Genomic DNA, 26,557 nt, shown 5'->3' with positions numbered 1-26,557 from the left:
GGGGGTGAGCCACAGCGGGTGAGAAGGGAGGGCCGCCCGTTCCGGGGCCGCAGGTGGAGGATGCCCGCGCCGCGCGCCCGGGAGGAGCGCCGGCCGCTGCTGGCGCGCAGGCCGCGGGGGCCCCGACGGTGGCGGCGGACGGCGGCGGCCGCGGTGCTGCTGGTGGAGGCGCTGGAGCGCGCCGCCTTCTTCGGCGTCTCGGCCAACCTCGTGCTCTACCTCAACAGCGCCCGCTTCCACTGGGACGGGCAGCAGGCGTCCCGCGCGGCGCTCGTCTTCCTGGGCGCGTCCTACCTGCTGGCGCCCGTGGGCGGCTGGCTGGCCGACGCCTACCTGGGCCGCCACCGCGCCATCGCGCTCAGCCTGCTGCTCTACCTGTCCGCCTCCAGCCTGCTGCCCGCCACCGCCTTCCTCGACGGCCGCCGCTCCTTCTGCGGGGAGGTGCCCGAGTCGTCGCTGGGGCCCGCCTGCCCGTCGCCGGACTGCCCGCGCGCCTCGCCCACCCCGTACTGCGCGCCCACGCTCTACTCGGGGCTGCTGCTGCTCGCCCTGGCCGCCAGCTCCATCCGGAGCAACCTCACCTCCTTCGGGGCCGACCAGGTGAGTGGCGGCGGGCGGAGGCCCAGGCGACGCGCGGGGCCCGCGGGGTTCGTGGGGGCTGAGACCGGGAGCCAGGGGCGACCTCGGGCAAACCACTTCCTCACTCTGCGCCCGGTTTCCTTATTCGAAAGAAGAGGGGCGGGGGGAGCCAACTCTAACAGTCACGATGGCCACGATGGCCGTAGCGGTTAGTTGCTTTTCTCGAGGAGCCACCTTCACTGTTGTAACTCCTTTAATTCTCTTAACTATCCCGGAGGTAGGTGGTATTATTGTGTCCATTTTACAGGTGAGGACACAGGTTTGGGGATATTGATCCACCTGTCCAAGGTCACACAGAGAGCAGATCAAAGAGTGGGAAGCTGGACTTCAGGCCCCACCATGAGCCCCATATTTTTTTTAAGTTTATTTATTTATTTTGAGGGGCGGGGGGCGGGGGGGAAGGGCAGAGAGAGAGAGAGGGAGAGAGAGAATCCCAAGCAGGCTCTGTGCTGTCAGCGCAGCCTCCGTTATGGGGCTCGAACCTATGAAGCTGTGAGCTCATGACCTGAACAGAAACCAAGCGTGGGAGGCTTAACAGACTGAGCCACCCAGGCGCCCCCATGAGCCCCATCTTTATGTGTTATGGGGGGGTGGTTAGGGAAGGAGAAAGCCTCTATCTGACCAGCAGTGCAAAGGTTGGTTCAAGCCAGTTTGTCCAGATCCCAGCTCTGCTACTCACTACCCAGGAGCATTGGGGCAAATATTTTAACTGATGAGTGTTTCTCTGTATGCTTTTGGACAGAGCATGGCACATAGGAGAAATTCAGTAAATATTTACTAAACAAATGAGTAAATGCCTAACCATGTGGCTATGTTTTCATAGCTTTCCTCAGTAGGATGTTAGACAATAATTTTAAGTAATATGTAATATGATTAAAACAACCAGCTATGGTGTTAGTGAGCCAAATCGAGGCAGAACTGCATGCAGAATGTGATTATAGCCCGGAGGGCAGCCTTCCAGCCCTTCCATAGGAAAAAAGACCAGGAATCAGCTAAAACGGGAAACAGGAAAAAAAACTGTAGCAGTGATCAGGCCACTGGGCTAATTGTACTTTTCCCTCATTGTGTCTGTTTTTCAAATGTTCTTTCGTTGTATGTATTCACCACCATAAAGGGTGACATTTTAAAAAGAATCATTGCATCCAGCTGGCATCCACAATTCCAGTGTCCTTGCCAAGGACTTCCTCATCCGGCCTGTTTGGATTCTTTGGTGACGGGGAACTCAGTGCCCCCTGGGCAGCCTGTCCAGTCCTTGGATGCTGTCGACCTGCCTTCAGACTAGGAGATCCCCAACTTCGACCAATAGGAATCCCTCTTCTTCCCTTCGTTGTACTTTTTCACTGACATCCAGTATACTGCCAGGGGCCCTTAATCTGTGCCCTTGACCTCACTGACCTCCAGAGAGCCTCAGCCATCCAGTGCCCCCTGTCTCTCCCTCCACCTGGTGGCAGAACTCCAGTGACATCAACAGTGATAACTGCTCTCGCACATTCTCCTGTTTTCTGAGCTTGGCCTTTGGGTGGGGCAAAGCCAGACTGGAAGGCTGCCCCCTGGGGTCCGAACCTGACGTAGGACAGGCTGGAAACACTGAAATGGTTTCAGGCAGGGGTGGACCTCACTGGATTTGAGTTCTTTAAAAGTGTCTCTGGCTGCGGTGGAGAGTGGATGGGGGTAACAGGAGTAGGTACATCGGAGCGGTAAGGGGCCGCTGCAGAATTTAGGGGGGTGGTCAGATGAAGGATGTGTGGGTGGGAGAAGTTGGCACCGTCTGGCAGACAGCCATACCCAGGAGCTGCGGTTTGAACACCCTTGCTGATTTCAGAAAGGGCCATCCATCATTCTTGACAAAGTGCTCATTTTGGGAGAGCTCATTTATATCCTGAATGGGCTGCTGGTCTTCCCATTAGAGTTGCAATTGTCATATTCATTTACTTCCAATGACTAAATGGAAGTGGCTGCACGTAATAGGACTTATTTAATTTTCTGCTTGAAAGTCGACAGCAAAAATTCTCGTTGAGTGGACAAGCCCCTCCTTCTCCGTTGCCGAGAGGACCCCTCAGAACCTCCGAGGGGATGCATCCCTATGGACTCTAATTTTATATTTGGAAAAGGAACAAAATACCTACTTTTTCCCCCCACGCAGTTACAGAAAGTAAAACTTGACAAAAAGGAGAGCTTTTTTTTGGGTTTTGAGATGTGGCGGTTTGTTGAAAGGGCGACGGGTGTAATGTGCACAGAATCACCTAGAGAACTGACCTCTAGTCCTCACTGCCTTTTAGAAATGCAGACGCCTGGTCCCTGCCCCAGATCTACAGAGTCAGAACTGGGACCGGGGTCTGGGAGAGGTGGGATCAGTCAGTGCAGCTGACCCGAGCCAGCAGACCGGAAGGGGGCCTGGGGCCTGACTGTTGCAGATTGATCCAAATCCTGGGTAAAGATTTTCGGTCCTTCTGCCCTTGCTGGGGGGCCTGGGGTTTTTTTTTTTTTTTTTTTTTTTTTGGTTTTTTTTTTCTCACCAGGCCAGAACCCTCTCTTGGGGCTGTGTCCAAGCCCACCTCTGTTTTCGCTGATATGCCAACCTTGTTTGACTGCCCGTATATCAGAGGGAGCAAGTCGAGGGGAAGGGATGGGCCAGAATAGAAAACTCTGCATCTCCAAGTTACAGAGGAGATTCTCAATTAGACTTTTAACTGTTCTTTCAGTAAGACATGTACATCATATTTAATAATGCGGAACAGACCTGATCTTTATTGGCCTTCTTCCGATTATAAAGGTGATGCGCATAAAGGTTGTTTAGTCAAAGACAAAGGGAGAAATCAACCGGAAACGAGCAAAGTGGCATCAGACATCTGTTGTGTGCACTACTTGGTGAACATAAAAAGGCGCCGTGAGCCGTGAGCATGAAAAAACAGCTGTGCCAAATGTCCTGGTCATTAACAAGTGACTCCCAAGGGAAAGGTTTATTCATTCAATGCATAAATATTTATTGAGTGTCTATTTAGTGATCCGGCAGTAGGAAAGTGCTGGAATGTTCACCCACTGACCCAGGAAGTGCCTCTGTGGGAAAGGGGGCGCAGGCACATCGTGGCGGGGTGCCCCTGGACCTCCTGGGCCCTTACCCTCACGCCCGCCCAGCAGGTGATGGATCTTGGCCGCCATGCCAGTCGCCGCTTCTTCAACTGGCTTTATTGGAGTATCAACGTGGGTGCCGTGCTGTCGCTGCTGGTGGTGGCCTTTATCCAACAGAACGTCAACTTCCTGTTGGGCTACGGCATCACCGTGGGCTGCGTGGGCCTGGCCTTCTTCATCTTCCTCTTTGCCACCCCCATCTTCGTCACCAAGCCCCCCGCAGGCAGCCAAGTGTCCTCCATGCTTAAACTTGCTCTCCAAAACTGCTGTCCACGGCTGTGGCACCGACACTCCACCAGGTGAGGAGAGGGCTCGTGGCGAAGGGGGCCACGGAGCCTGGGGAAGGGCGGTGTTCCTCCTGGGGAGGCGCAGTCCAGTTGGAAGAACATTCCGCTCCACCTCCCGCGGTAGCCCTTTATGACAACCTGCTCTCCGGGGACCAGAGCTGCCCGCTGTGATGGAGGTCAAGGTGGTGGATGGTGATACTGCCGTGGGTGAACTGTAGAAAGTGAGAGGATGTTAATGGTCCTGACGGTGACGGTGCCTGTGAAGGTTGAGATGGTGGTGTGTGTTAGCGAATCAATGGCGACCGACCGTGGCAGTGGAGGCGGTGATGACGGGGATGGTACCGGCAAAGGCTCTTGGGATACAACACCACCCTGACATTAGGTATAAGAACGTCTAAGAAATCAGCCAAACTTGCTCCTACTCCACTAGCCGGCATCCCAGGGAGGATGGTTCTTGATCTTGCAAATGCACAATGCCTTCCTTTTGCTCTTCTCCTTCCTAAGTTAATTGGCTGCTTTCGCCAAGCCAACTTGGAGGCCTTGGAGCCAGTTACAGATCCTGTGGGTAGGATCAAGGCGGGAAAGGTGCAGAACATGTTTTTCCAAGCCGGTGCATTGCTGCGGGGTTTTGTTTTAAAATTAAAAAAAAAAAAATTAACGTTTTATTTATTTTAGAAAGTGGGGGAGGGACAGAGAGAGAGAGGGAGGCACAGACTCCGAAGCAGGCTCCAGGCTCTGAGGTGTCAGCACAGACATGTGGCCTCACGCCTGTGGCTGGAGCTTGCCACAACAAGGTGTCTGGGTTGCCAGAGGAGGGAGCTTTCCAAGAGAGAATGTTCCAAAGGGAAGGAAGCAGAAGCTGTTGGTCCTTCAGGAGGCTTGAAATCCCAGAGCATCACTTCTGCTCATTCTTTTGGTCAGCACAGCCACACGGCTGGCCCAGATTCAAGGGCAGGGGAACTAATCACCCATTAGTGGAAGAGTGTCATCACATACTGGGAGGGGAGAAGGTGATGGTGGCCCTCCTTTGGAAATGACCACACTGGTGTTATCCCTTTTGGCATCTCAAAGGCTCAGATCTTGCGGTTCGTGGGTTTGAGTCCCGTGTCAGGCTCTGTGCTGACAGCTCAGAGCCTGACCTGGCTTCGGGTTCTCTGTCTCCCTCTCTCTTTGCCCCTCCCCCCCCAAAATAAATAAGCATTAAGGAAAAGTTTTAATTTTCAAAGGATGCGGCAAAGGGTAAAGGTCATAGCAGTGGTTGATCTATCCTGTTTCCCCGATCACTTCCCTTGCACCCCTACCTCTCTGCTCCCTCCCTCCTCATCCAGTAGGGAGAGGGCTGTAATGTTGTCTGTGGAGGAGTCTGGACTTGGAGACAGCAAGCAGGGGGTTTCGGGGGGTGTATCAAACCTGGGCCAGCCTCTCTGAGTCAGGCTTGGACAGGGACTTCCCTGCTTCCCACTGAAAACTGATGCTGCGAGCCAAAAATCCCCCAAGAGTCTGCTCGCCACAGTCACTGGTCTACTTTCTCCAGGACCACGGGGCCACGGCTCGGGTGGGATGGGTCTTGATCAGCCACCTGGGCGAGAGAGGAGGTAATAGGGAGGACGGTGACTGGGAGTGTAGTGAACACTGCGGGAGGCTGGCTCTGGGGGGCGATCGCCTCCCTAACGACGAGAATGGTGAGGATGTTGGCAGCGGTGAGGATGGTGAGGATGGAGAAGGTGGTGCTCCTGGAGGAGGGAGGAGATGGGTCATTTTGGAGGTGATGGCTATGGTCACTGGTGAGAGGGGAGCAAGATTAAATTAGGGGCTAGTGATGGCCGTGGTGGTGGTGATGACGGTTGCTATTTTATTTGCTGCCGTGGCCCCACAGAGACTCTCAAGGCACCCAGACGCTGCCTGCGCAGAGGTCTCCCCAGCCTGGCCCCACCCCGCAAGAGGACATGGCCAACTTCCAGGTTCTGGTGAAGATCTTGCCCGTCATGGTGACCCTGGTGCCCTACTGGATGGTGTACTTCCAGGTGAGCGTCCTGACCTTTTGTCCTGGCGACACTGGCTCCCCAGTCCCCCGACTGGGCTCGGCTCTCACTGAGCATGTGAAAAGGGGGTCAGGGATTCACAGAGTGAACTGGGGCTACGTGGGGCCTGGCACAAAGCCATCTTAATAATTGTTAAATGTTTATTTTTGAGAGAGAGAGAGAGAGAGGCAGAGAGAGAGGTGGGGACAGAGGATCTGAAGTGGGCTCTGTGCTGACAGCAGAAAACCTGATATGGGGCTCGAACTCAAAAACCACGAGATCATGACCTGGGCCGAAGTCAGATGCTCAACCGACTGAACCGCCCAGGTGCCCCCCCCGCCCCCCCCCCCCACCGACCCGGGCCCACCATCCTGATAATTAATAGCATGAGGAACTCTGGAGACAGGTCTGAGGCCCCATGACGTGAATGTCACCCCATCTGTCTGGGCCTCATGTGTGAAACAGGTGGCTTCGAGGCTGTAACAGCGCTACAGCATTCAGATTCTCGGCCGTGGCATCTGAGGCCCAGAGAAGGTGTGCCCGTTGCTCAATGCCTCACGGCCAGCTAGGGGTGAAGGTTGAATACATGGCAGCAGTGATCCCCCACCCTAGTGGTCTCACGACCACCTGCAGAGCTTTAAAAAAACGGATTCCATGTCCTACCCCAGACCCCTGAAAGAGAATCGCTGGGGGAAGTCTCTAGAATAAGAAACTGATGCTGGTACTCAGCCAGGATAGAGAGCTGCTACTCCCCACCATTTCCTGAGGGGAAGGTTAGCAGTGTGTGTGTGTGTGTGTGTGTGTGTGCGTGTGTGTGTGCGCACAGGGTGGACAGCAGCCTACCCCAGCCTCTACCCTCCAGACCACAAGGTCATCGCCTTCCATGTCCCCTTTGTAAGAAGCTTGTTTCGAGTTACAGAAGATGGGGGCTGTGCAGGGCCAGCCTGCTACTTGGGGGTGGCACAGACAAGGTGTCCATGATGGGACAGGACATGGGGTGCAGGTGCCCGTGGCTGTCAGTCATACTGGTTGTCAGAATATTGACATCCCACATACCACCAGGTAAATAGCTGCGGTCCTGAGCGACCCAAGTGCCCTCCCCAGCCCCTCCTGTGGGATTGTCCCGGACTCCCCTGTGTTATACAGCAACCAAAGGGGTGATACCTGTGGGTATCAGTGGGCAGTGGGGCCCCCCGGGAGCCTGCTCCTGCACCTGTGTCCAGTGACATTCTGGTGGGTTCGTGCCTATGCGGCGTCTGTGCTGTGTCAGCCTGTGGGACTCAGCCTGGCCTCGGTGTCAAATGCGAGCTCCCCGTGGGGACAGCCATGTCATTATCTTCCCTATGTCAACAACCACTTATCCACGCCCGCTCTGTGCCAGGCCCTGGAGACACAAATGTGAGTCGGACCAGCTGTGCCCAGGCTCTGGGACAAGGCTGCACACGCAACGCACAGGCCTGGGAGCAGAGCACAGGAAGGCAGGAAGCTCCCTTACGGGGCCTGGCTCCCCGAGGAGGAAGGAGGGGAGGGAGGTCAGCCCCCCCGCTCCCCTCCCCCCAACCCAGGCTGGGGGAGGGGACCGCGGGGAGCTCGGCTGCAGAATGGCCCTCTGGGAGCTGGGAGTCTCCCGGCCTGAAGGTGAAGCCTCCACCTCTCTTGGCAGATGCAGTCCACGTATGTCCTGCAAGGTCTTCACCTCCACATCCCGAACATTTTCCCTGAGTACCCGTCCAACAGTTCCGTGGCTCTGAGAGCCGAGGGCAGCAGCTACAAGGTAAGAGACCGCGTGGGCGTCCAGCCCCCCACTTCAGGCCCCGCTGGGTGCCTCCTCCTCTGAGATGAGAAGGAAATGAAGCAGCTTCCACACCCAGGGGGCAGGGGGTCCTCAGGGAATGGGAAAAGCGCCTGGGGGATGGGTAAAGCTGTGCCCCAGCCCAGGCATCCTGCCAAGATGCTCAACTGCTCGGAAGAATTCAGGCCGGCTTTGCTCCCACCCGTCTCCACCAGGCCCTCAGATAGACGCGCCAGGGACCCTCAGTTCTATCCTGAGTCCCCTCACTCTCCGGGACCCCCGGATGCCCAGATATCTGCCTTCTACTGGGACTTTCCAAACCAGTTCCTTGGCATCTCAAAGACTCATCAAAGGTCCTAGGAGCTGGCAGCTAAATGACATTGGCCGCTATACCTTTGTTCCCGGCCCAGGGAAGACATCACTGATGAACCTTGACATGTTTTCATGCTGGGCCCAAGAATGTACCCGGCAGCCGCTCCCCATTGGTAGACTTAGAGGAACCCATCTGCCCTCCCTGGTCTAACCCCATCAGCGACTTCCACGGCTGAGGAATGTGCATTTCAGAGAGGGGAGAGGGCCGACCCTGGCCCACCCAGGGACAGTCTGGAGGCCAGTTCTCCCAACTCCGGCCCAGAGCCCTTTCTGCTCTGCTAGCCTGCCTTGCTTGGCTCCCTCTTGCCCAGATCCCGGAAGCCTGGCTCCTCTTGGCCAACGTCGTGGTGGTGCTGATCCTGGTGCCCGTGAAGGATCATTTGCTTGACCCTTTACTGCTGCGTTGCAAGCTGTTGCCCTCGGCCTTGCAGAAGATGGCACTGGGGATGTTCTTTGGTTTCGCCTCTGTGGTTGTGGCAGGTGAGTGGAGGGACTCCGGGAGGGAAGCTGGCCTTTGTCTGGGGTCGGGGGAGGCTGGCTCCATTTCGGGCTAATGCTGGAGCCGTGGGCCTGGGGCCAAGAACACCTTCCTGCCACGGATGCCATCTTGGCTTCCCAGAGGGTGTGAGCTGAAGGGGACCCTCCTCCTCCAGTCCAGCCTCCCCTCGTCCTGACTAGTGAAGAAACTCACGCCAAGAGAGGGAATAAGGTGTTCAGTGGGATGTAGGCTCCCTAAAGCCAGGGTTCTTTCTTTCTTTTTCATTTGGTGCCCATGGACACCCAGTCAATGGGCTCGATGAATGTTGCAGACACTCAGCCACTTAAAAAAAAAAAAAGAAAGAATTTATCATTTATTCTCTTCTTTCCTCCGGTTCTAAAGGATTTGCAGCCATTTATAAAATGGTCAAGAAGCCTTTTGTGCTACTGCACAAACCTGAGTCCTCTTCAATTAGAAACTGAATGGTTGTGAAGTTACTTAGCGTCTGTGAGTGCCATCTTTTCGATGGGGATACAATGGGGATTCAGCCCTGGTGCAGGACCGGGGCTCCGCCCTCACGGAATGTAGTCTAGCAGGAGTGTTCTGGGGATTCAAAAAAGCCTGTAAAACCCCCAGTACTGTGCCTGGATCACAGATAGGAGGCAGGGGGGAATTCAAGCTGGATAAACAGTATCGTGTTAACAAGGATGAAAACCAAACCACGTTTCTTTTCGGTTCCGTGCTTTAATGCACCCTGTCCCGTTTCATCCTCAAAGCAACCCCGGGAATTTTGTTCTCACTCCTTGCGCGTGAGCACTGGGTCTCAGAGAGCTTACGTGGTTTGCCCAAGGTCACACAGCTAGCCAGCGTGGCAGGGCCAGGATTGGAACCTGAGTCGCCCAACACCACATCCAGCGTTCATTCCACTATGGCACAGCTGCCTCCTAAGCAGAGAAGGGGAAGGAGAGAAAAGGAAGCTTTGCAAGCCAGGTTAGAAAACCATTCTGTAACACTTGATCCTGCAAGTGGACACGAGTCGTGTGGTCGCACGGAAACGGGGCCAGCAGCGAAATCAGACACACCGGGGCTCTCAAATCCAGCCCCAACTACTCATTAGCTGTGTAACTGTGGGCTGGGTGCTTAACCTCATTTTTTTAAATTTTATTTTTCAATTAATTTTATTTTATCTCATATGCAAGACTGCATATTATTTTTTTAATATGAAATTTATTGTCAAATTGGTTTCCATACAACACCCAGGGCTCATCCCAACAGGTGCCCTCCTCAATGCCCATCACCCACCCTCCCCTCCCTCCCACCCCCCACCAACCCTCAGTTTATTCTCAGTATTTAAGCGTCTCTTATGCTTTGCCTCCTTCCCTCTCTGTAACTTTTTTTTCCCCCCGTTCTCCTCACCCCGGGGTCTTCTGTTGAGTTTCTCAGGATCCACATATGAGTGAAAACATATGGTATCTGTCTTTCTCTGCCTGACTTATTTCACTTAGCATAATACTCTCCAGTTCCATCCATGTTGCTACAAAAGGCCAGATTTCACTCTTTCTCATTGCCAAGTAGTATACCATTGTATATATAAACCCCAACTTCTTTATCCATTTGTCAGTTGATGGACTTTTAGGCTCTTTCCATGAATTGGCTATTGTTGAGAGTGCTGCTATAAACGTTGGGGTACAAGTGCCCCTATGCATCAGCGCTCCTGTATCCCTCAGGTAAATTCCTAGCAGTGCTATTGCTGGGTCATAGGGTGGATCTATTTTTAATTTTTTGAGGAACCTCCACACTGTTTTCCAGAGCGGCTGCACCAGTTTGCATTCCCACCAACAGGGCAAGAGGGTTCCCATTTCTCCACATCCTCGCCAGCATCTATAGTCTCCTGATTTGTTCATTTTAGCCACTCCGATCAGGGTGAGGTGATATCTCAGTGTGGTTTTGATTTGTATTTCCCCGATGAGGAGTGATGTTGAGCATCATTTCATGTGCCTGTTGGCCATCTGGATGTCTTCTTTAGAAAAGTGTCTATTCATGACTTCTGCTCATTTCTTCACTGGATTATGCCTAGCACATAACAGGCTCTCAATTAATGCAAGTTGTCCCTGTGAATGACTACAAAACCTCATCTGAGCTTCCTAGCAGCCAAGGCAAAAATCAAAGGGTTGAAACTCAGATCTGGGACCTCCACCCTGCCCCCGGGCCAGTATTCTCTTCCTTACCTGCTGCTCAGTCTTCGGCTACCTAGTGAATACCTACTACATGCCAAGCTCTGCCATGGGCTAAGCTGCCCACAGTGGGCCTGACTCCAGTCCCCCCCTTCCCCCAACTCCAGGAGGCCTAGAGATGGAGCGTTTACAGTACATCCATCGGAACGAGACGGTGTCCCAGCAGATCGGGAAGAATGTGTACTATGCAGCACCTCTGTCCATCTGGTGGCAGGTCCCTCAGTACCTGCTCATCGGGATCAGTGAGATTTTTGCCAGTATCCCAGGTACGCTGGACCCCTCCCCCTGCTCTTGCACCAGTGACGGGCTCTGCCTGGTGCCGCCTCGAGCCAAGTCAGCGGCCTCACGGCCACAGCTTCTCGGGTTCGTGCGGGTGGAGGAAGGCCAGGTTCCCTAAGTGGGGCTGCCTTCACCCAGTGGGGACTTCCCAGCATCTGGTTTGTGCTGGGCACCATGATGGGCACTGCAGATTTGGAGGGGATTAAGACGCTCCCGTAAGGACTTCCCACACAGTCCCTGGTGCCGTGTTCCTCATCCCCCGGGTCTGTGCATGTGCTGTTCCCTCTGCCTCAGGTTCACAGTGAACAACAATTTCCCCTTCCCTTCTGAGCCTAAATGCCAGTTTCTCCGTATGGCCTTTTCCGAGGCCCCCGGGCAGAGGGAGTCGTTCTCTCCTCCTGTTGCCAATGTCTGTCCCGGCACACGGGGTGCTGCGTTGTCAGAAAGGCAGCACGTGTTTGTCTCCCCGGCCGGGCTGTGAGCCAGAGCCGTAGGGTGGGCGTGGGCTCTTCACTCAGCCAGGGAGCAGCTTACTCAGCTGCCGGCCAGGGCTAGGCTCGGGGGGACTCAGAATTGGGAGGCATCACTCAGACGGTAAACCCAGTGGAGGACTGTGGAAGGGACTCTAGGGTGTTGGGAAAGCCCGGGGACGAGGTGGGGAGGAGGCAGGTGGGCAGCGGGGGCAGGACTCAGCAGGTGGCAGGAAGGAGGTCACAGGCAGGGGAACAGCATTGGCAAAGAGCTGAGCTTTGTGGGGAGTGTCCGGAAGGCTGGCAGGTGCAGGGCCAAACCTGGATGTTGAAGTTTCTCCTGGGGGCCATAGTCTCACCCCCCCCCCCCCCCAGTGTAGGAGACTTTGGCAGGGAAAGGATCCCATTAGACGTGTTTTAGACCCATCTGAGTGTGTGAGGAGGAAGGCAGGAGGCAGGGGAGTTTAAGAGGCGTTTGCAGAGGCTGGGCAGGAAATAACCGCGTCCGCAGTTTGGTCCAGGGCAGAGGGAAGAGGAGGAGCGGAGACAGAGCAATGTGGGGGCGTCCAGGTGGAGGGGAACAGAAGTGCAGGGCGGAGGCAAGGGGTCGGTGGTGCATGGGTGTCGTCCTAGCCACGTAGTGGGCGGTCCTGCCAGGGAGGCCAGGGTGGGGCTTGTTGAGTGTGGGCCGGGGGCCTCGGACCCCGTCTCTGCCTCTGCACCGGCCTGATCCCACCCCCCCAACTCTGCAGGCCTGGAGTTTGCCTACTCGGAGGCTCCTCGCTCCATGCAGGGTGCCATCATGGGCATCTTCTTCTGCCTGTCAGGAGTGGGCTCACTCTTGGGCTCCAGCCTCGTGGCACTCCTGTCACTGCCAGGGGGCTGGCTGTACTGCCCCAAGGACTTCGGTGAGTGTGGGGCCCTCCCTGGGGGTGGGAGGCTCAGAAGGGTCGTGGCAGCTGCTAAGTGCCTTGACCCCGGGCAGAATGAAAATTCGCAGGCCAGACTCGGGAGAACCGGGTTCTAGCCCAGACTTGGCCAGTCGCCCACAATGTGGCTTCCCCACGTTGGGCCTCAGTTTCCCTAACTGTCAAAAAGGAACCCGTGTACTCAGCAGGCCTCCAAGGCTCCTTCCTGCATCTGGAAGTCTGTCATTCTGGCTGAAGGGCCACCTTTCCCTGTGGTGTTGGTGTTTGAAGCCCCGTAAAGAATAGCTAGCGACCAGGGAGTTACAGAAGCCACAGGAAACAGGCCAGATGCTAGAGGGCTGTCTGCCAGCCCACTGCCCACACCTTCTCAGCGGCCAGTCCCAGGGGAGCCCTGCCCGACTCAACCCAAATGCCAACCCCTCCTTTTCCCCAGGGAACATCAACAATTGCCGAATGGACCTCTACTTTTTCCTCCTGGCCAGCATTCAGGCCGCCACGGCCCTCCTGTTTATCTGGATCGCTGGTCGCTACGAGAGGGCAGCTCAGGGCCACGTCTCTCAAAGCTGTCCCAGCAGGGATAGGGGCTGAGCACACTGCCCCCCTCCCCCCCGACCCCTCGCTTCTCTCCCCAGGACACAGACAGCAGCAGTCCCAGGTGGGGGTTCCTTGAGTTTATTCTGTACCCGACATTAGGATGAAATGGTTCCCATAAATAAGGGGCATAAGCCCTTCCTCACGAGCATGGTCCATGATGGGGGGGGGGGGCAGGGCAGAGGGGGCCTGGGTGGGAGTCCATTCGAGTGACCAGGCGGGGGACTTGGATCAGCGAGCACCAGAGGGTGGGCAGGAGGCTGCCGGGGCTGGCGGCCGATGGTGCTGGGCCGGGCAGGCCGGGCAGGCGGGGAGGGGTCAGGAGCTGCCCCGGATCCTCTCCATGTAGCTGCGCAGCTCCTCGGGGTCCTTCAGTCCCATGTCCTCACATACCCAGCGGATGTCCTCCTCGCCGGCCACCAGGATGGACTGCACGGCAGGAGCCCCCACGGGCTCCTCAGGCGGCTGGGCTGGGGGGGCTGGCGCAAACGTCACAAACTCCACGCGCTTCCGCCGCCCCCCGGCTTCCTTCCGGGCCAGGGTGCTCGAGGAGCCGGCGGTGGCCCCGGCGGGGGCCTGGGCCAGGGTCAGGGCCTCCCCTCCTCCCCCACTCTCGCAGGGGCAGCCCCCCTCCCCCTTGGGCAGGCCGGGGGACTGCCGGTCCAGCTGGCGGCTCAGTTCCTCCTGGTCGGTGCCCAGCCAGACCCAGTTGTGGGGCTGGGGGGAGGCGGGGTCGGTGGCGCCGTCGGGGGGCTCCTTGCGCTGGTAGCGCAGCACGAAGACCACACCGTTGACCAGGAAGATGAGGATGGCCAGACAGAAGATGCCCAGCAGAGCGTACATGCCCAGCTCTAGGTCGGTGACCCGCTGAGGGGCGGGGACCATCTCCTCCGCTTCCTCCTCCTCCTCCTCCCCTCCGGCCTCCTCCTCTGCTGGCTCAAACTTGCCCCTCACGCCCCCCCTGTCCCCAACACCGCCCGCCTCCCATCGTTTACGGCCCGTGCTGGCCTCCGTGGCTGGAGAGCTCCGGGCAGGGCTGGATGGGAGGGCGGGGGCCAGGGTGGGAGCAGGGGGCAGCCCCAGCCAGGCGGTGCCGGAGGCCAGCGGCACACGGTGGCGGCCCCGGCGGCAGGGCTCCGGCGGGTGCAGAGCCACGTGCAGGGGCAGCCCCTCGACACCCGCCCCACTCACCACCACCCCGAGCAGGGCGCCCCGCTCCTCGGCTGGCAGGATGGCACCGGGCTCCTCAGCTGAGACAGACAGTCCCAGGTCATGGTGGTCGTAGAGCTCAGCGGGGGCCAGGGTGCGGTCAGAGAAGGACAGCCAAAGGGAGAGGGCCACCTCCTGTGGGGCACACGGACACAGGCAGAGACATGCGAGGGCACGCACGCATGCACACAGAGACCACTCCCACAGAGACAGGCCACACGGAGGAGAGATCAGAGAGAAAACAGACACAGGCAAATGGACAAAACACAGGGAGAGAGGGGACGTGCGTCAATCACCTGTCTGCCACTCAGCCCTGGGGTCTGAGTCATCGGGAGGGTCCTCAGAGCCATCTAATCAACCTCCCACTGCCACACTCCAGCCAGCCACTGCTTGGTCACCTCCAGCTGCAGAGAGCTCACTGGCTTATAGGGCAGTCAGACCTCATTCTGAAAATGCTAAGGTGAGGGGTCCAGGTACCTCCCACCTCCCTGTCATTAGCCCCCATCTGGAGATGTTGACCTCATCCCCCTGACCCCCAGCTGTCACCTGCTTTGGGGCGGGAAAGGCTGACTGTGCCCAGCACGTGGCTGTGACCTCCCCGGGGTGGGCAGTGCCTCGGCTCAGGGCCAGTGAGAGGCCCATCACCGGCTGCACCCGCAGCTCCAGCACCGAGACCTTGTCATCCGTCACGGCCAGTGCCTGCTCCCCCAGGATGGAGTCAGACAGTGGGGAACGCACCTGAGGGTGAGAGGGAGCTACAAGTTGGGGGGGTGGTAGGTATACGGACAGGTCTGAGTCAACGGGAGGGTCCTCCCTGGGCCCTCCGCCCTGGGCCCAGCATCTGCACGGGCTGCTTCTCCCCACCCTTTGCACCCCATATGCCCTATACATACCTGGACCCCAATCCCATGCCCAGGGACAGTTTCCTCCTCCTCCAAGACCTGGCCCCCACATACCCACCCCCAGCCCTTCATTCTTGGAGGATATCCCCCATTACAGGGCCACCCTATTCTCCCCCAGCCCCCAATCCCACTGGGCTCATACCTGCCCACGAACACTCCCGGGACCACCTCCACCCTCGCCAGGGGGTCTGCTCACCTCGATGGAGGTGACACCGGGCTCCCGGCCCACCAGGACGCGTCCGCCCTCCAGTGAGGCTACACGCGGGTCCTGCACGCGCGCGTGCGGCGCCACGAGGTGGGACACGTCCAGCAGCCAATCGGGGCCGAGCAGGTGGGTGAGGCGGCGGCCGCCGTCCAGCGGATGGGCCGCAAAGGGGACAAGGAAGCGCACGCCTGCGCGTTGGTACTGCAGGCGGCAGCCTCGGGCGCGCCGCTCCGCCTCCTCTGCAACCGCGGGAACGTCGGGCTCCGGCACCCTGTAGGGAGGGGAGGGCCCGGGGGCGGGGCGTCAGCTCGGGCTCCGCCCCCAGCCTCTGAGGGCCCCGCCCACTGGAGAGCGAGAGCGAGAGCGAGAGCGAGAGCGAGAGCGAGAGCGAGAGCGAGAGCGAGAGCGAGAGCGAGAGCGAGAGAGAGACACACACACACACACACACACACACACACACTGGTGGCACCATTCTTCGAGCACAGCCACACTTCACCCGCTGGCGAGGCGCCACAACCCCGTTCCTAACTGGTGCCTGTGCCTGTCCATCAAGCCACTCTTGCCCTCTTGCTCCTAACTGGAACTCTTGGTTCCTGGGGAGGCGAGGAGGAGCCTCACCTTTGGCTCTGGCGGGACTCTCAGTATTCACCGAGCTAGGGGCCATCTCAGGCTTTGAGGACACAACAGTGAACGGGCTAGACAAAAACCTTTGCCTTCAAGTCTTAACAGTCGCGGGGAGGAGCGTGAAGGGGGTGGACAGACCGCAAACAGATGAACAAGGTTCTACAGTCATTAGAAAGTGATAAATACTTCAGAGAAGTGAGGCGTGGAAGGGGGAGAGGGAGGCAGGGAGGGTGGAGGTCTGCAACTACAAATGAAGTGGTCAGAGGCTGGGTGGTGAAAGGCGGGTGGGTAGGAGGAACCGGAAGCAACCGGGTAGTTTTTTAGACCACCCCCCCCCCCCCCCCCCCCCGCCCTGGTGCATGGGACCAAGGCCACATTCCCTGCAACCCCTCTCGGTCCCAGAGCGACTTCGCCAAGGCCTCCACTCACCCTTCGGCTGGGCCGGGGACCCTCCAGCCTCGGACCTGCTCCAGGGTGGTGTCGGTGAGCTCGATGCGCAGGGGCAGCAGCGGGGCCCATACTGTCAGCCGCAGCGAGGCCCGCAGCCGGCGCCACCAGAAGTCCACCCGCACCCCGCGAGCGCCTTGGCTCTCTTTGCCAGCCACAAACACAGCGTCGCAGGTCTCGGACACCTACGGGAGGGCAGGAGCTGGGCTAGGCCGTGGAAGACAGGTGTGGACCAGAGAGGGCTGCCCTGACCCCTCGCGGTGAGAAGGGGCAGGGCTGAAATTCGTGATGCATGTCACTGGCATGTTTTAAGATTACGAAGATTTCGCCATGCAGTCAAGATCCGCTCTGGAGGAACCAGCCATCCCCCAAGTTCACCCCGGGGGTTCAGCTGGGGAAACTGGCTATCCGCATATAACAAAGTCTTTCTCCTGGCCGAGGAGCATTGGAGCCCACAGATTTGGCTCCTCATTAGTGCCTCTGGCTTTCCTGCTGGAGCCACCTGGCAACCCACCACAGGAAGGCAGGCAGAGAGCCAGGCCAGACCTACCCACCCCAGAGCCCTCAGGAAGGAACCGCGCACAGGGGCAAAGCGGCGTCATAAATGGCAAGACGCCTCTTCCAGGCAGGCAGCAAGGAGTTAGGAAACACGGGCTCTGGGCTTCTCCTCTTTGAACTTCAAAGTGTGGAAAGTCACCCTCCCCTTTTTGTCTTTTTACCTCATGGATCGTTACCAGGCTCTAATAATCATCACTGATGCTTTTAATTCTTGCAGCAGAATAACATATTCCCGTTTTAAAGCTTAGAAAACCGAGGCTCAGAGAGGTTAAGAGACTTGTCCACGATCACACAGCTAACCGATCACACAGCTAACTGATAACAAACATGGCTTTCAAACTAAAATCTGTTGATCTCAAGGTATATACTCTTTTAAGTGGGCTTTACATCAAACGCAGCTAAAATTCACAAACCTGGGATCGAGAGTCGCGTGTTCTACTGACTGAGCCAGCCAGGCGCCCCCAAAGTGCTCTGAGCTCTCCCAGCTCAGTTCATCTGTCAGTGCAGTAATGAACGTGAAGGTGCCTAAGCTGGGGCTGCTGGGGTTACATAGCTCCCACCTGACTGTGCACAGAGGCGGTGGGAACAAAAGAAGTTGAATCTGGGGTTCCCCTGCTGAGGTTTCTGGTGTCAGTAAGAAACTTCTCTCGGGGACCTGAGTGGGGAAGGCATAGGTCCATCACTGGGCACGCTCACACGGGGTTGGCATGTGCCACTCACCTGCAGGACCTGTGTGTTGGCCGACTCGCAGCCGATGTGCTCGGTCACCTCCACCAGGGCACCCCCACCGTCCACAGTGACGAGGCGCACGGGCACACGCTGCGGCTCTCCGGTCAACGGAGCCGTGTTCACCAGCTCCTCAGCCTGGGGGTGCGGGAGGAGCTTAGCCCCAGCCTCTTTGCCTCACTTGGCCCCGGGCCTGGCCAAGCACAGGTGGGGGACTCCTTACCTTGGCCAGGGGGACAAGGGCTCTTATGTCCCGCTCCGACACCAGGATCTCCCACACCATTTTGTCCTTCTCTGCTTCGGGGGCCTGGCCTGGGTACTCCAGCTGCCATGTGACAGGGCGAGTGACCGCCACACCCCCACTAGTGCCATTCTCCACCAGAAAGTCCACCGACAGGAACTCGGATAGTTCAAGGGGGCTGCTGGCCAGAAGAGAGAGAGAGAGAGAGAGAGAGAGAGAGAGAGAGAGAGAGAGACTGAGTGCTTGCTAGTGGCCACACGCTATTGTAAGCACTTGCTATGTTCATGAGGTGGGTCCTAAGACAATCCCCGATTTACAGATGAGAAAACTTAAGTACAGAAGTTCTAGAACTTGCCCAAAGTCACAGAGTGAAAGGCGGCAGGGCTGGGATTAAACTCAAGCATCCTGGCTCCAGGGCCCAAGCTCTTACATGCTCTTGGCTTCTGGAAGGTCCGTATAATCACTTCACCACCCCCCTGGAAAGCTTGCTTGCTCTCCTGCCTTCCTAGGCCCTCTCCACTCAGACTTCTGCTTTCCATGGCCATTCAGGTGGCAACAGCACCTGTGTCAATTTCTACCAAGCAGGAAGAGTCACTTCGAAGCCCCAGGATCGGCACTCGACCCCCTGAATAATAACCCTCACAGCTTCCTTTGATCAAACACTTGCTGGGGCGCCTGGGTGGCTCGGTCGGTTGAGCGCCTGACTTCGGCTCGGGTCATGATCTCACGGTTCGTGACCTTGAGCCCTGCGTGGGGCTCTCTGCTGTCCGCGCAGTGCCCACTTCAGATCCTCTCTTCCCCTCTCTCTCTGCCCCTCCCAGCGTGTGCTCTCTCAAAAATAAAGAAGACATTAAAAAAACAAACAAAAAAACCACTTGCTGGATGCTTGCCATAGAGGATCTTATTTCATGTTCACAAACCCTGAGGGATGCATTATTAGCCCCATTTTGCAGGTGAGGAACCTGAGGCTTGGGTGGGGGGTGGTAAAGGGGGAAGTGAACTGGTTTGCTCGTGATTATTCATCCAAAAGTGTCAGAACCAGGACTCACACAGGTGTTACCATGCTGACGGCCTCGGCCCAGGCTCAGAGAGTAAATCAGAGATCATGTTAACCACAGCTGAGCTTTTTTGGAACTATCAATGGCCCAGAAAAAGGGCCCCACTTGGTGGTTGCGGGAGGCAGGGTAGGGGCTGTGAGGGGCCGGGATAGGCTGGCATCACGTGACTAAGACTCACGGACACTCCCTGCAGGTAGGAGCAGCTAGACACGGATACGTAGGAGCTCGACGAATGACTGTCTGCTTTGTGCTGCTTCCTTGAAGGAGTCTGTTCTGTGCTTGCTCCCGTGGGGCTACGGAGGCGGCGTGGCAGCCCCCTTCCCTTGGGCCCCAGAAACCCGCTCACTCCTTCCCCTGCTCCTCCGGGGAGGGAGTTGCCCACCTGGAGTCTGGCCCCGTGGGCCCGGCACGGTGGCAGGTGATGAGAGTCGTGTGGTGCTTGGAGGCCTTGAAGCGGTCCAGCTTGGCAGTCCACAGGCTGGGCTGGGCGGGGCGGGCAGCCGTCACGTGCAGCCCCTTCTTCACCTTGATCCTGGGGAGAGGACGCAGGCCCAGTGTGTCGAGGCGGGTGCCAGACTATGGACCGAACGAGGAGCAACTCAAGGGGCTCCAGGCACCGGCCTCCTGTCTGGCCTCCCTGACTCCCATCGGAACCTCCTGCTCACCATCCTCCCATCCACAAGGACCCCATCTCGATGCGCGTCATGCCACACAGCTCTCCCCGGCACCCAAAGACCCGCTGCCCCCAGCGTCAAGTCTAATCCCGGCATCGAGGCCCTCCAGGATCTGCTCTGGTTTCGTCTTGGCCTGTAACATCTCTGTCACCCTGCCCCGGCTACACCGAAAGTTCTTCCCCCACGCACAGCCCATTTATGCCCGAGTCTTTGCTCAGGCGGTGCGTTCAGCCTTCTGCCTCTGCTCGTTCTTCAAGCCTCCAGCAACTCGAAGAGTTTCCTTTAGGAAGCTCTTCTGGGGGCAGGATGGATTTCTCCCTTGCTCCGCTCCTAATGCAGGCCCCCACCGCGCCTTGTGCCTCCACCAGAGCATATTCCCCAGCGCATGCCGTACAGCTCCCTTCCCTACCCGTTGGTCCCCTTAGTGCCAGGTGGGGACCAGGCCTTGCTACTCTCTGTAGCTCCAGAGTGGAGACACAGGGCTCGCATATTTTTTAAGTGTCTACGAAAGATCTAACGAGTGTGCAAGTGAGCACAGGACAGTGTGACAGACGGGGACGGGACAGGCACTTGGGAGACGCACAGGGACAGGACACACACAAACCCAAATATGAGAGAGAGGCACGTCATACTCTGCAAATCCTCATCAGTGGAATTGGGGTGGGGGGGCTACTTTGGGGAACTTCCTGTAGAAGGGGACACAAAAAGGAGAGCCTTTCTGTGGGGGAGGAGCAGGCTCTGTCCAAAGGTGAGGGGCAGGCAGGAGAACATGCAGATGAATGTGACTGGGGCAAACATCCCATTAGAGCGTTAACCACCCCCAGGCACCGCACTTTCCAGTTTCCAAGTCGTCTCCTGTTTTCCCTCCCTAAAGCCCTCACAGCTGCCCTGTGAAGAAGGCAACATCAGCCCCACTGGACAAGGAGTCTCAAGGAGGTGACAGGGGAAGGGGAACTTCTTATTCTGACTCTAAGTTCAGGGCTGTGCCCACTGCTGGGTCCTGCCTGCTGCCAGGACAGTCACGGCTCTTGGCCTGGAGGGGTTTTGGTGGGCTCGTGTTTGCAGAGATCAAAGGTTCCAGTAAGGACCCCAGAAGGAGAAGGTGCCCCTGCCTCCAGCCCACCCCAGGAGCCCCGTTCTCACCGCAGGGTCAGGACACTGGCTGTGAAGTTGTGCCGGAGCAGGAGGGTGGCACTGAAGAGCTGGCCGGGCCGCACGGGCACGTCGGGCACCCGCAGAGTCACCGCCTCATCCAGGGGCACCTCCTGGTAGCGCGGGGGGTCCGCGGGGCGCAGCTCCACGCTGCCCACCGGAAGAGCCTGCTCCCTGGCGTCCTCCTCCCCACCGGGGCCACAGCCCCCAGAGCCCTCAGCTGCGGGCTCCAGCGTGTAGGCCAGCTCGGCCCGCGTGCTGGAGCCCTGGGAGAACCAGTGGGAGGGAAACTCCAGCTCCACCACGCAGGCGCCTAGGGATGGCTGCAAACACACGACAGCCAACGGTTGGCATGGCGAGGGCGGGGGGGGGGGGGGCGAGTCCCAGCATCCACGATAGGAGATGCAGAGCTGGAGGGGTCCTCCTGCTGCAGGACCAGCAGCGGCCACAGTGACACAGCCAACCAGTCACGTGACTGGGGCCCGGTCTCGGAACTCATCCAAGAGTCACGCTTCTGCCTGTGGGAACAGCCTCATTCCAAAGCGAGCCAATCCCAATGCCTCCCCCCTAATTACGCCCTGGGACCACCCTGACTACACCCCAGCCTTCTAAGAATCCCAAAGCCCTCAAAATACCTCTTTCCAGTGGATCCCTGTGCTAGACCCCCAAAACAGTGGAAGTTGCCATTATAAAAGTGATATTAACAACAGTGTGAACACTTGCTGGGTGATCACACTGTGCCAGGAGCTGGGCTAAAAGCTATTCTTGCGTTCATTTCATTTCATTCATTCTTTTCTTTTTTTTTTTTAATTTTTTTTTTTTTTCAACGTTTATTTATTTTTGGGACAGAGAGAGACAGAGCATGAACGGGGGAGGGGCAGAGAGAGAGGGAGACACAGAATCAGAAACAGGCTCCAGGCTCTGAGCCATCAGCCCAGAGCCCGACGCAGGGCTCGAACTCCCGGACCGCGAGATCGTGACCTGGCTGAAGTCGGACGCTTAACCGACTGCGCCACCCAGGCGCCCCAATTTCATTCATTCTTTATTCCAGCTCCACACGAGGTAGGCATCGTCCCAAGAAAATTAAGTTACTTGCCCAAAGGCACCACCAACGGACTGACTTCCTTAAGGGTCCCTAAACCACCCTCTCAAAGGGTCCCCATGAAAGCTAGGGGAGCAGGAAGGGAGTCAGGTGGTCTGTGACTCCCACACCACCCGGGGGTGGTAAGCCCTCTCTTCCCTACCCCAGGGCCGTCCTCTGGTCGGCACAGCAGGCCGGGCCAGCTTAGGCAGGGCCCGCCCACTCACCTGGAAGTGGCAGGCTCGGTGAGCAGTGCCTGCAGGGTGAATGGCGTGGAGCCGGGCACAGGGCAGGCTGCCAGGCCCCGGCGGCCAATCCTGCCCTTTGAGGTGGAAGAGGACGCGGGCGTGGGGCTCTGCTGGAGTCACAGCCGCTTCCACTGACACAGCCCGCACATCCCACGGCACTGGCCGTTGGTGGGGCTCAGTGACCCGTGGAGGGACCACCTAGAGGGAGAATAAGGGTGTTCGACAAAGCAGGGGGTTGAGGGAAGCAAGATCTGGAAAGATGGGATGCCAGGCCTCCAGCCCCAGCTTGGCAGGAGAGGGCATTTGCAGGCCTCTGGATGATGGGGAGCACAGCTGGGGCTGGGGGGACTCCAGAGCCACATACGGCAGCCCTCAGCTCTGAATCCTTTTAGCTGGGGAGTCCCTGGTGCCGTCTCCTTACCTGCTGCGTCTCAAAGGGCGGGTAGGAGGCCCGGAGAAGTGGCTGGGCCCTGGGCCACGGCTGCAGGAGCAGGAAGGTCTCAGATCTGGAGCCCAGAGAGGAGTTGGCAGGTGGATAGCGGTTCACCTGCTGCACCCGGAAGTGCTCAGGGGCATCAAGGAGCTCTAGGGCCGCAGGCAGGTAGACAGGATCCAAGGGGTCCTGTTCACAGTCCACTGAGGAAGAAGGGATAGGGATGGTGACAGCTCCAGAGCTGGCAGGGCTGAACTGAGCTCCGTTCTGGGGCACAGTTGTCCCATTTCACAGATGAGGAAACTGGGGGCTCAAAGAGCCTCACACAGGTAGCACGTGACAGGGCCAGGATTTGAAGGTATATCCCAGACAGGATGCCAGCTTCCAAACCATTCCTCCTTCTACCTTCCATAGACTCAGACCTTCCTCCCTTGAGCAGAACCTTCTCGGCATTTCGCCCTCATTCCTGCCCTCTTACCTACTTGCCTCTGATATCGAGGCATCTGTAGGGTACAGTTCTCCCTAGACAGGGCCTGCGCAGTAAAAGGTGGCGACAAGGTGGGCTTTGTAGAAGCAGAGATGCTGTCTGTCCCCGAGTCCTTGGCCAGACTTGTCTGGGCATCCACCCAGCCTTCCCCTCCATCATCACCATGGCAACCCTGCAAGGGTTGCCTCTGTACCCAGTACTGGGTACTGGAGTGCAAAAGTGGGATGGGGGGGGGGGGAGGGGGCCCATGAGCCTGGGGAGAGAGTCAAAATATTCAATGACTAGAGGGGCAAAGGACCCCGGAGACCATATTGGGTTTGTACCGACTATTAGTCAGCCCCAATAAGAATAAATATTTTTGAACGCTAACTACATGCAGACTACTATTTAAAACGTTTTACGTATATTAACTCTTCAGTTTGTGTACTAACTCTGAGACCCAAGCCCTGTCACTATTATTTTCACGTTACCGGTGTGGAAGATGAGGCTGAGGTCGAGGGACTTGCCTGGGGTCACCCGGCTGGAGACAGGTGTTGCCGGGAGTCAGAGCTCAGGCATTACACCCAGAGGGATACCTCACCTCCGCTCCCTGTGCTGCTTGCAAGGGTGACCACTGCCGGCTGCGCTCCCTGGACTGTGGGTCTCTCCCTCCTCCCTTAGAGTCCGGGGTGAATGTTTCCTCCTCCTTTAAGGAAGGCCCTTCTTGATTGCGGGACCTCTCACCAGTACCCTCAGTCTTTCCCCGGCTAGTCGCCTCATCTGAGTTAGTTGTCTTCCTGTCTATTCACAGGGGGACTTGTTCTACTCATTCCAGAATCCCCCAAGCTGGGCAGCTCTCCCTGGAGATGATGCTCTGGGAGCCTGGAGGACTGCGTGTACATCTTAATTCTGACTCCGTGAAGCTTGGGTCCATCATTTAACATCTCAGAGCCTGAGTTTCCTCACCTGTAGAATGAGCATTTAGTGACACCGTGAAGAGGGGAGGGCTTTGTAAAGTGCGGAGTGCTGTCTGGGGGGAGAGGGGTTATTGCTACTGAATAATGGATGTGACAAGGCCTTCCTCATCTCTTAGAAGGGGTTATTAGGGCTCCTGCTGGGTCCCCTGGGGAGGGGAGCAGGTGGCTGAAAGCAGCCCCGGAGCCAGCTTCCTCGGTGCCCCATCCTGGGCTTGAAAGATGGTTTCAACCTCTCTCAAGACCCTCCCCACCAAGGAGCCTGTGTCTGAGAGGCTGCAGCCGTCCTGCCCCCAAGTGTAACAGGTAAGTGACTAGGGCTTCCGGGGGGGGGGGGGGCAGCCCCTGACCTCCGGTCCTCCTCCTATTTCACTGCCAGGATAATTATAAGATGCTATGTGGCCTGACACCCACGGACTTCCAGCACCCAGAGCTCAGCTCTCACGGGGAGGGTGAGGGGGGTAGAGAATGCCTCACTATCCCTCCCCCACCCTTCTGTGGTGTCATCCACCTAGCAGCCACAGCCCTGCCAAGGGCAGTCTGACCCCCCCCCCCCCCCCCACCCCAACCCCGGGCACAGGAGAGTCGCTGCTCCTTCCTCCAGTGATAGGGATCGCCGCAGGATTCAGGAAGGCACGGATGGGGCAATCCCTGGAGACTCCAAGGTCAGCTTGCTCTTTGGGGCAAGGGGAGGGCGGCTGCGCACCTCGCAGGTCCCAGGCATAGGGGCTGCTCCCCGTTCCCGTGGGGGCTGGGTTGGTGGCGGGGGGAGGAGGGTAGGAGCCACTGGGGTGCAGCCGTGGGCACCGCAGATTAGGGAGCCGGCGCGCCTGGGTCAGGGGCAGCCGGGTTAAAAGCCCGGGCGGCAGGGGAGCTCGCGGAAGGTGCGGGGACCCGGCGGGGGTGGGAGGGCTGGCGGTGAGCGCCCGGGGCCCGGCCGATCCCGGGTCAGGAAGAGTTGCCGGGTTCCGCGAGTGCGGGAAGCCACAGAGGAGCGCGGCTGGGGGGCAAGATCCTGGGGGTGAGACCTCCAGCCCTCAGGGCACAAAGTGGGGCGACCCCGCTCGGGGCTCAGTCCGGGAACCCGCAGCTCCGGGCTCGCCGCATCCCTCCAGTCCGGCCCCGGCCGCCCCTCGCCCCGCCCCTCCCCTCCCGCTGACCTCTCACGACGTCCAGGGCCAGGGCCACCAGGAGGCAGAGCCAGGGGCCGCCGGGCCCCCGGGGAGCAGCTGCCGCGCGCCCCGCCATCCCGGCGCACATCCGTCCCGTGGAGGGCGGGGACTAGGCGGGCGGCTCAGGTGGCCCCCGCCCGCCCGGCATCTCCCGCGCCCGCTCCGCGCCGCCCCGACCCGGCCGGCTGGGTCCCCGCCGCCGCCCGCCCGGCCGCCCGCCCGCGGCCGCAGCTCCCAGACAATGGAGCGGGAGCTGGAGCAGCAGGGTGGGAGGGAGCGAGCGCGGCACACGGGCTGCCCCTCCGCCCCGCCGGGTCCTAGTGCCCTACGGATCCCCAAGCCCCGAGCGCCCCCGTGCACCAGGTCGGGGAGAAGGCCGCTTCCCTGGGGGACGGAGCCACAGGGGCTGACCCGCCGCTACCGAGAGGGACTCGAGGCGTTCGGGTCGCTCCCTCTCGGAAGCTCCTGCCCGTGGGGGAAACGGCCACTTCCTCTGCTTCACGCCCGCCCCACAAGCAACTCACCTGTAGAGGCATCCACACCTGAATCAGGAATTCAGGGATGTGCGGAACTGAGCTGCAAGGGTGGAAAGGGGGAGAGAGGGGCCAACAAGGCCCAGGTGACCATCACCTGGGCCTTCGCTGCTAGAGCCCTGGACCACTCCTGTGGAAGAAGTTCTCAGGGGCGGACAGCTGGAGTTTCCTGCCTAGCCCCAGCTCTGGGAGGGGTCTGTGGGCCTCAGGAAGGGCGAGGGCCCCTCTGCTCCTGAGGGAAGTCCTTCCTCCCAGGTCCTGGCCTCCTGGCCCAGCCTTGCCTGCCAGGCAGTTAGGAGAGGTCCAGACCAGAGCACCTGGCTGCACATTAGCATCTCCCGGGCAGTTTAAGAAACTGGGGAGGGGGGGGGGGGGCAGAAACGACATGCCTGTAACCCTCTACAAAACAACTGCTCTAACATAGGCCAGGTTGAGAACCATAGTGCAGGAAAATCCTATCTGATGAGGGGAGGAGGGAGGACAGGCAAATCTCCTGGCTGCCAGCCCACCAGCCTTTCCTATTCTTACACTCAGTGGGGGAAGGGGTATCTTCATGGCCCTCCCCCACATCCACGCGGTTGGTCAGTTCCCGGAAGTTTTGTAAAGGGCGCATGCCTTCCTCAGGAAGGAATG

At 58.4% G+C, this 26,557-nt stretch overlaps 2 protein-coding genes across 4 annotated transcripts; one reads left to right on the top strand and one right to left on the bottom strand.

Annotated features, from left to right (window-relative positions):
* On the top strand, positions 1–13,369 carry SLC15A3 (solute carrier family 15 member 3). 2 transcript variants are annotated; one of them, XM_043581277.1, is made up of 8 exons: positions 1–600; positions 3,775–4,067; positions 5,932–6,079; positions 7,740–7,850; positions 8,552–8,720; positions 11,060–11,218; positions 12,454–12,609; positions 13,064–13,369. In XM_043581277.1, exons 1-8 carry the CDS (start codon positions 61–63, stop codon positions 13,216–13,218), a joined length of 1,731 nt encoding a protein of 576 aa, XP_043437212.1. In that variant the 5' UTR covers positions 1–60; the 3' UTR covers positions 13,219–13,369. The 2 variants fall into 2 exon arrangements, with proteins under 2 accessions (XP_043437212.1, XP_043437213.1); XM_043581278.1 differs by having other exon boundaries at positions 2–600; positions 3,778–4,067.
* Positions 13,287–25,568, bottom strand: TMEM132A (transmembrane protein 132A). Of its 2 annotated transcripts, none has more exons than XM_043581275.1 (11): positions 25,380–25,568; positions 22,768–22,982; positions 22,326–22,544; positions 21,009–21,340; positions 19,574–19,723; positions 18,116–18,314; positions 17,887–18,030; positions 16,591–16,793; positions 15,529–15,808; positions 14,977–15,168; positions 13,287–14,565 (listed from the first exon to the last, which is right to left on the bottom strand). In XM_043581275.1, exons 1-11 carry the CDS (start codon positions 25,477–25,479, stop codon positions 13,540–13,542), a joined length of 3,060 nt encoding a protein of 1,019 aa, XP_043437210.1. In that variant the 5' UTR covers positions 25,480–25,568; the 3' UTR covers positions 13,287–13,539. The 2 variants fall into 2 exon arrangements, with proteins under 2 accessions (XP_043437210.1, XP_043437211.1); XM_043581276.1 differs by having other exon boundaries at positions 18,116–18,311.
* Between the last annotated feature and the right edge of the window lie 989 nt (positions 25,569–26,557).

This window comes from Prionailurus bengalensis, chromosome D1, assembly GCF_016509475.1.
Source record: "Prionailurus bengalensis isolate Pbe53 chromosome D1, Fcat_Pben_1.1_paternal_pri, whole genome shotgun sequence".
NCBI lineage: Eukaryota > Metazoa > Chordata > Mammalia > Carnivora > Felidae > Prionailurus > Prionailurus bengalensis.
This window is presented reverse-complemented; position numbering and strand designations above follow the sequence as displayed.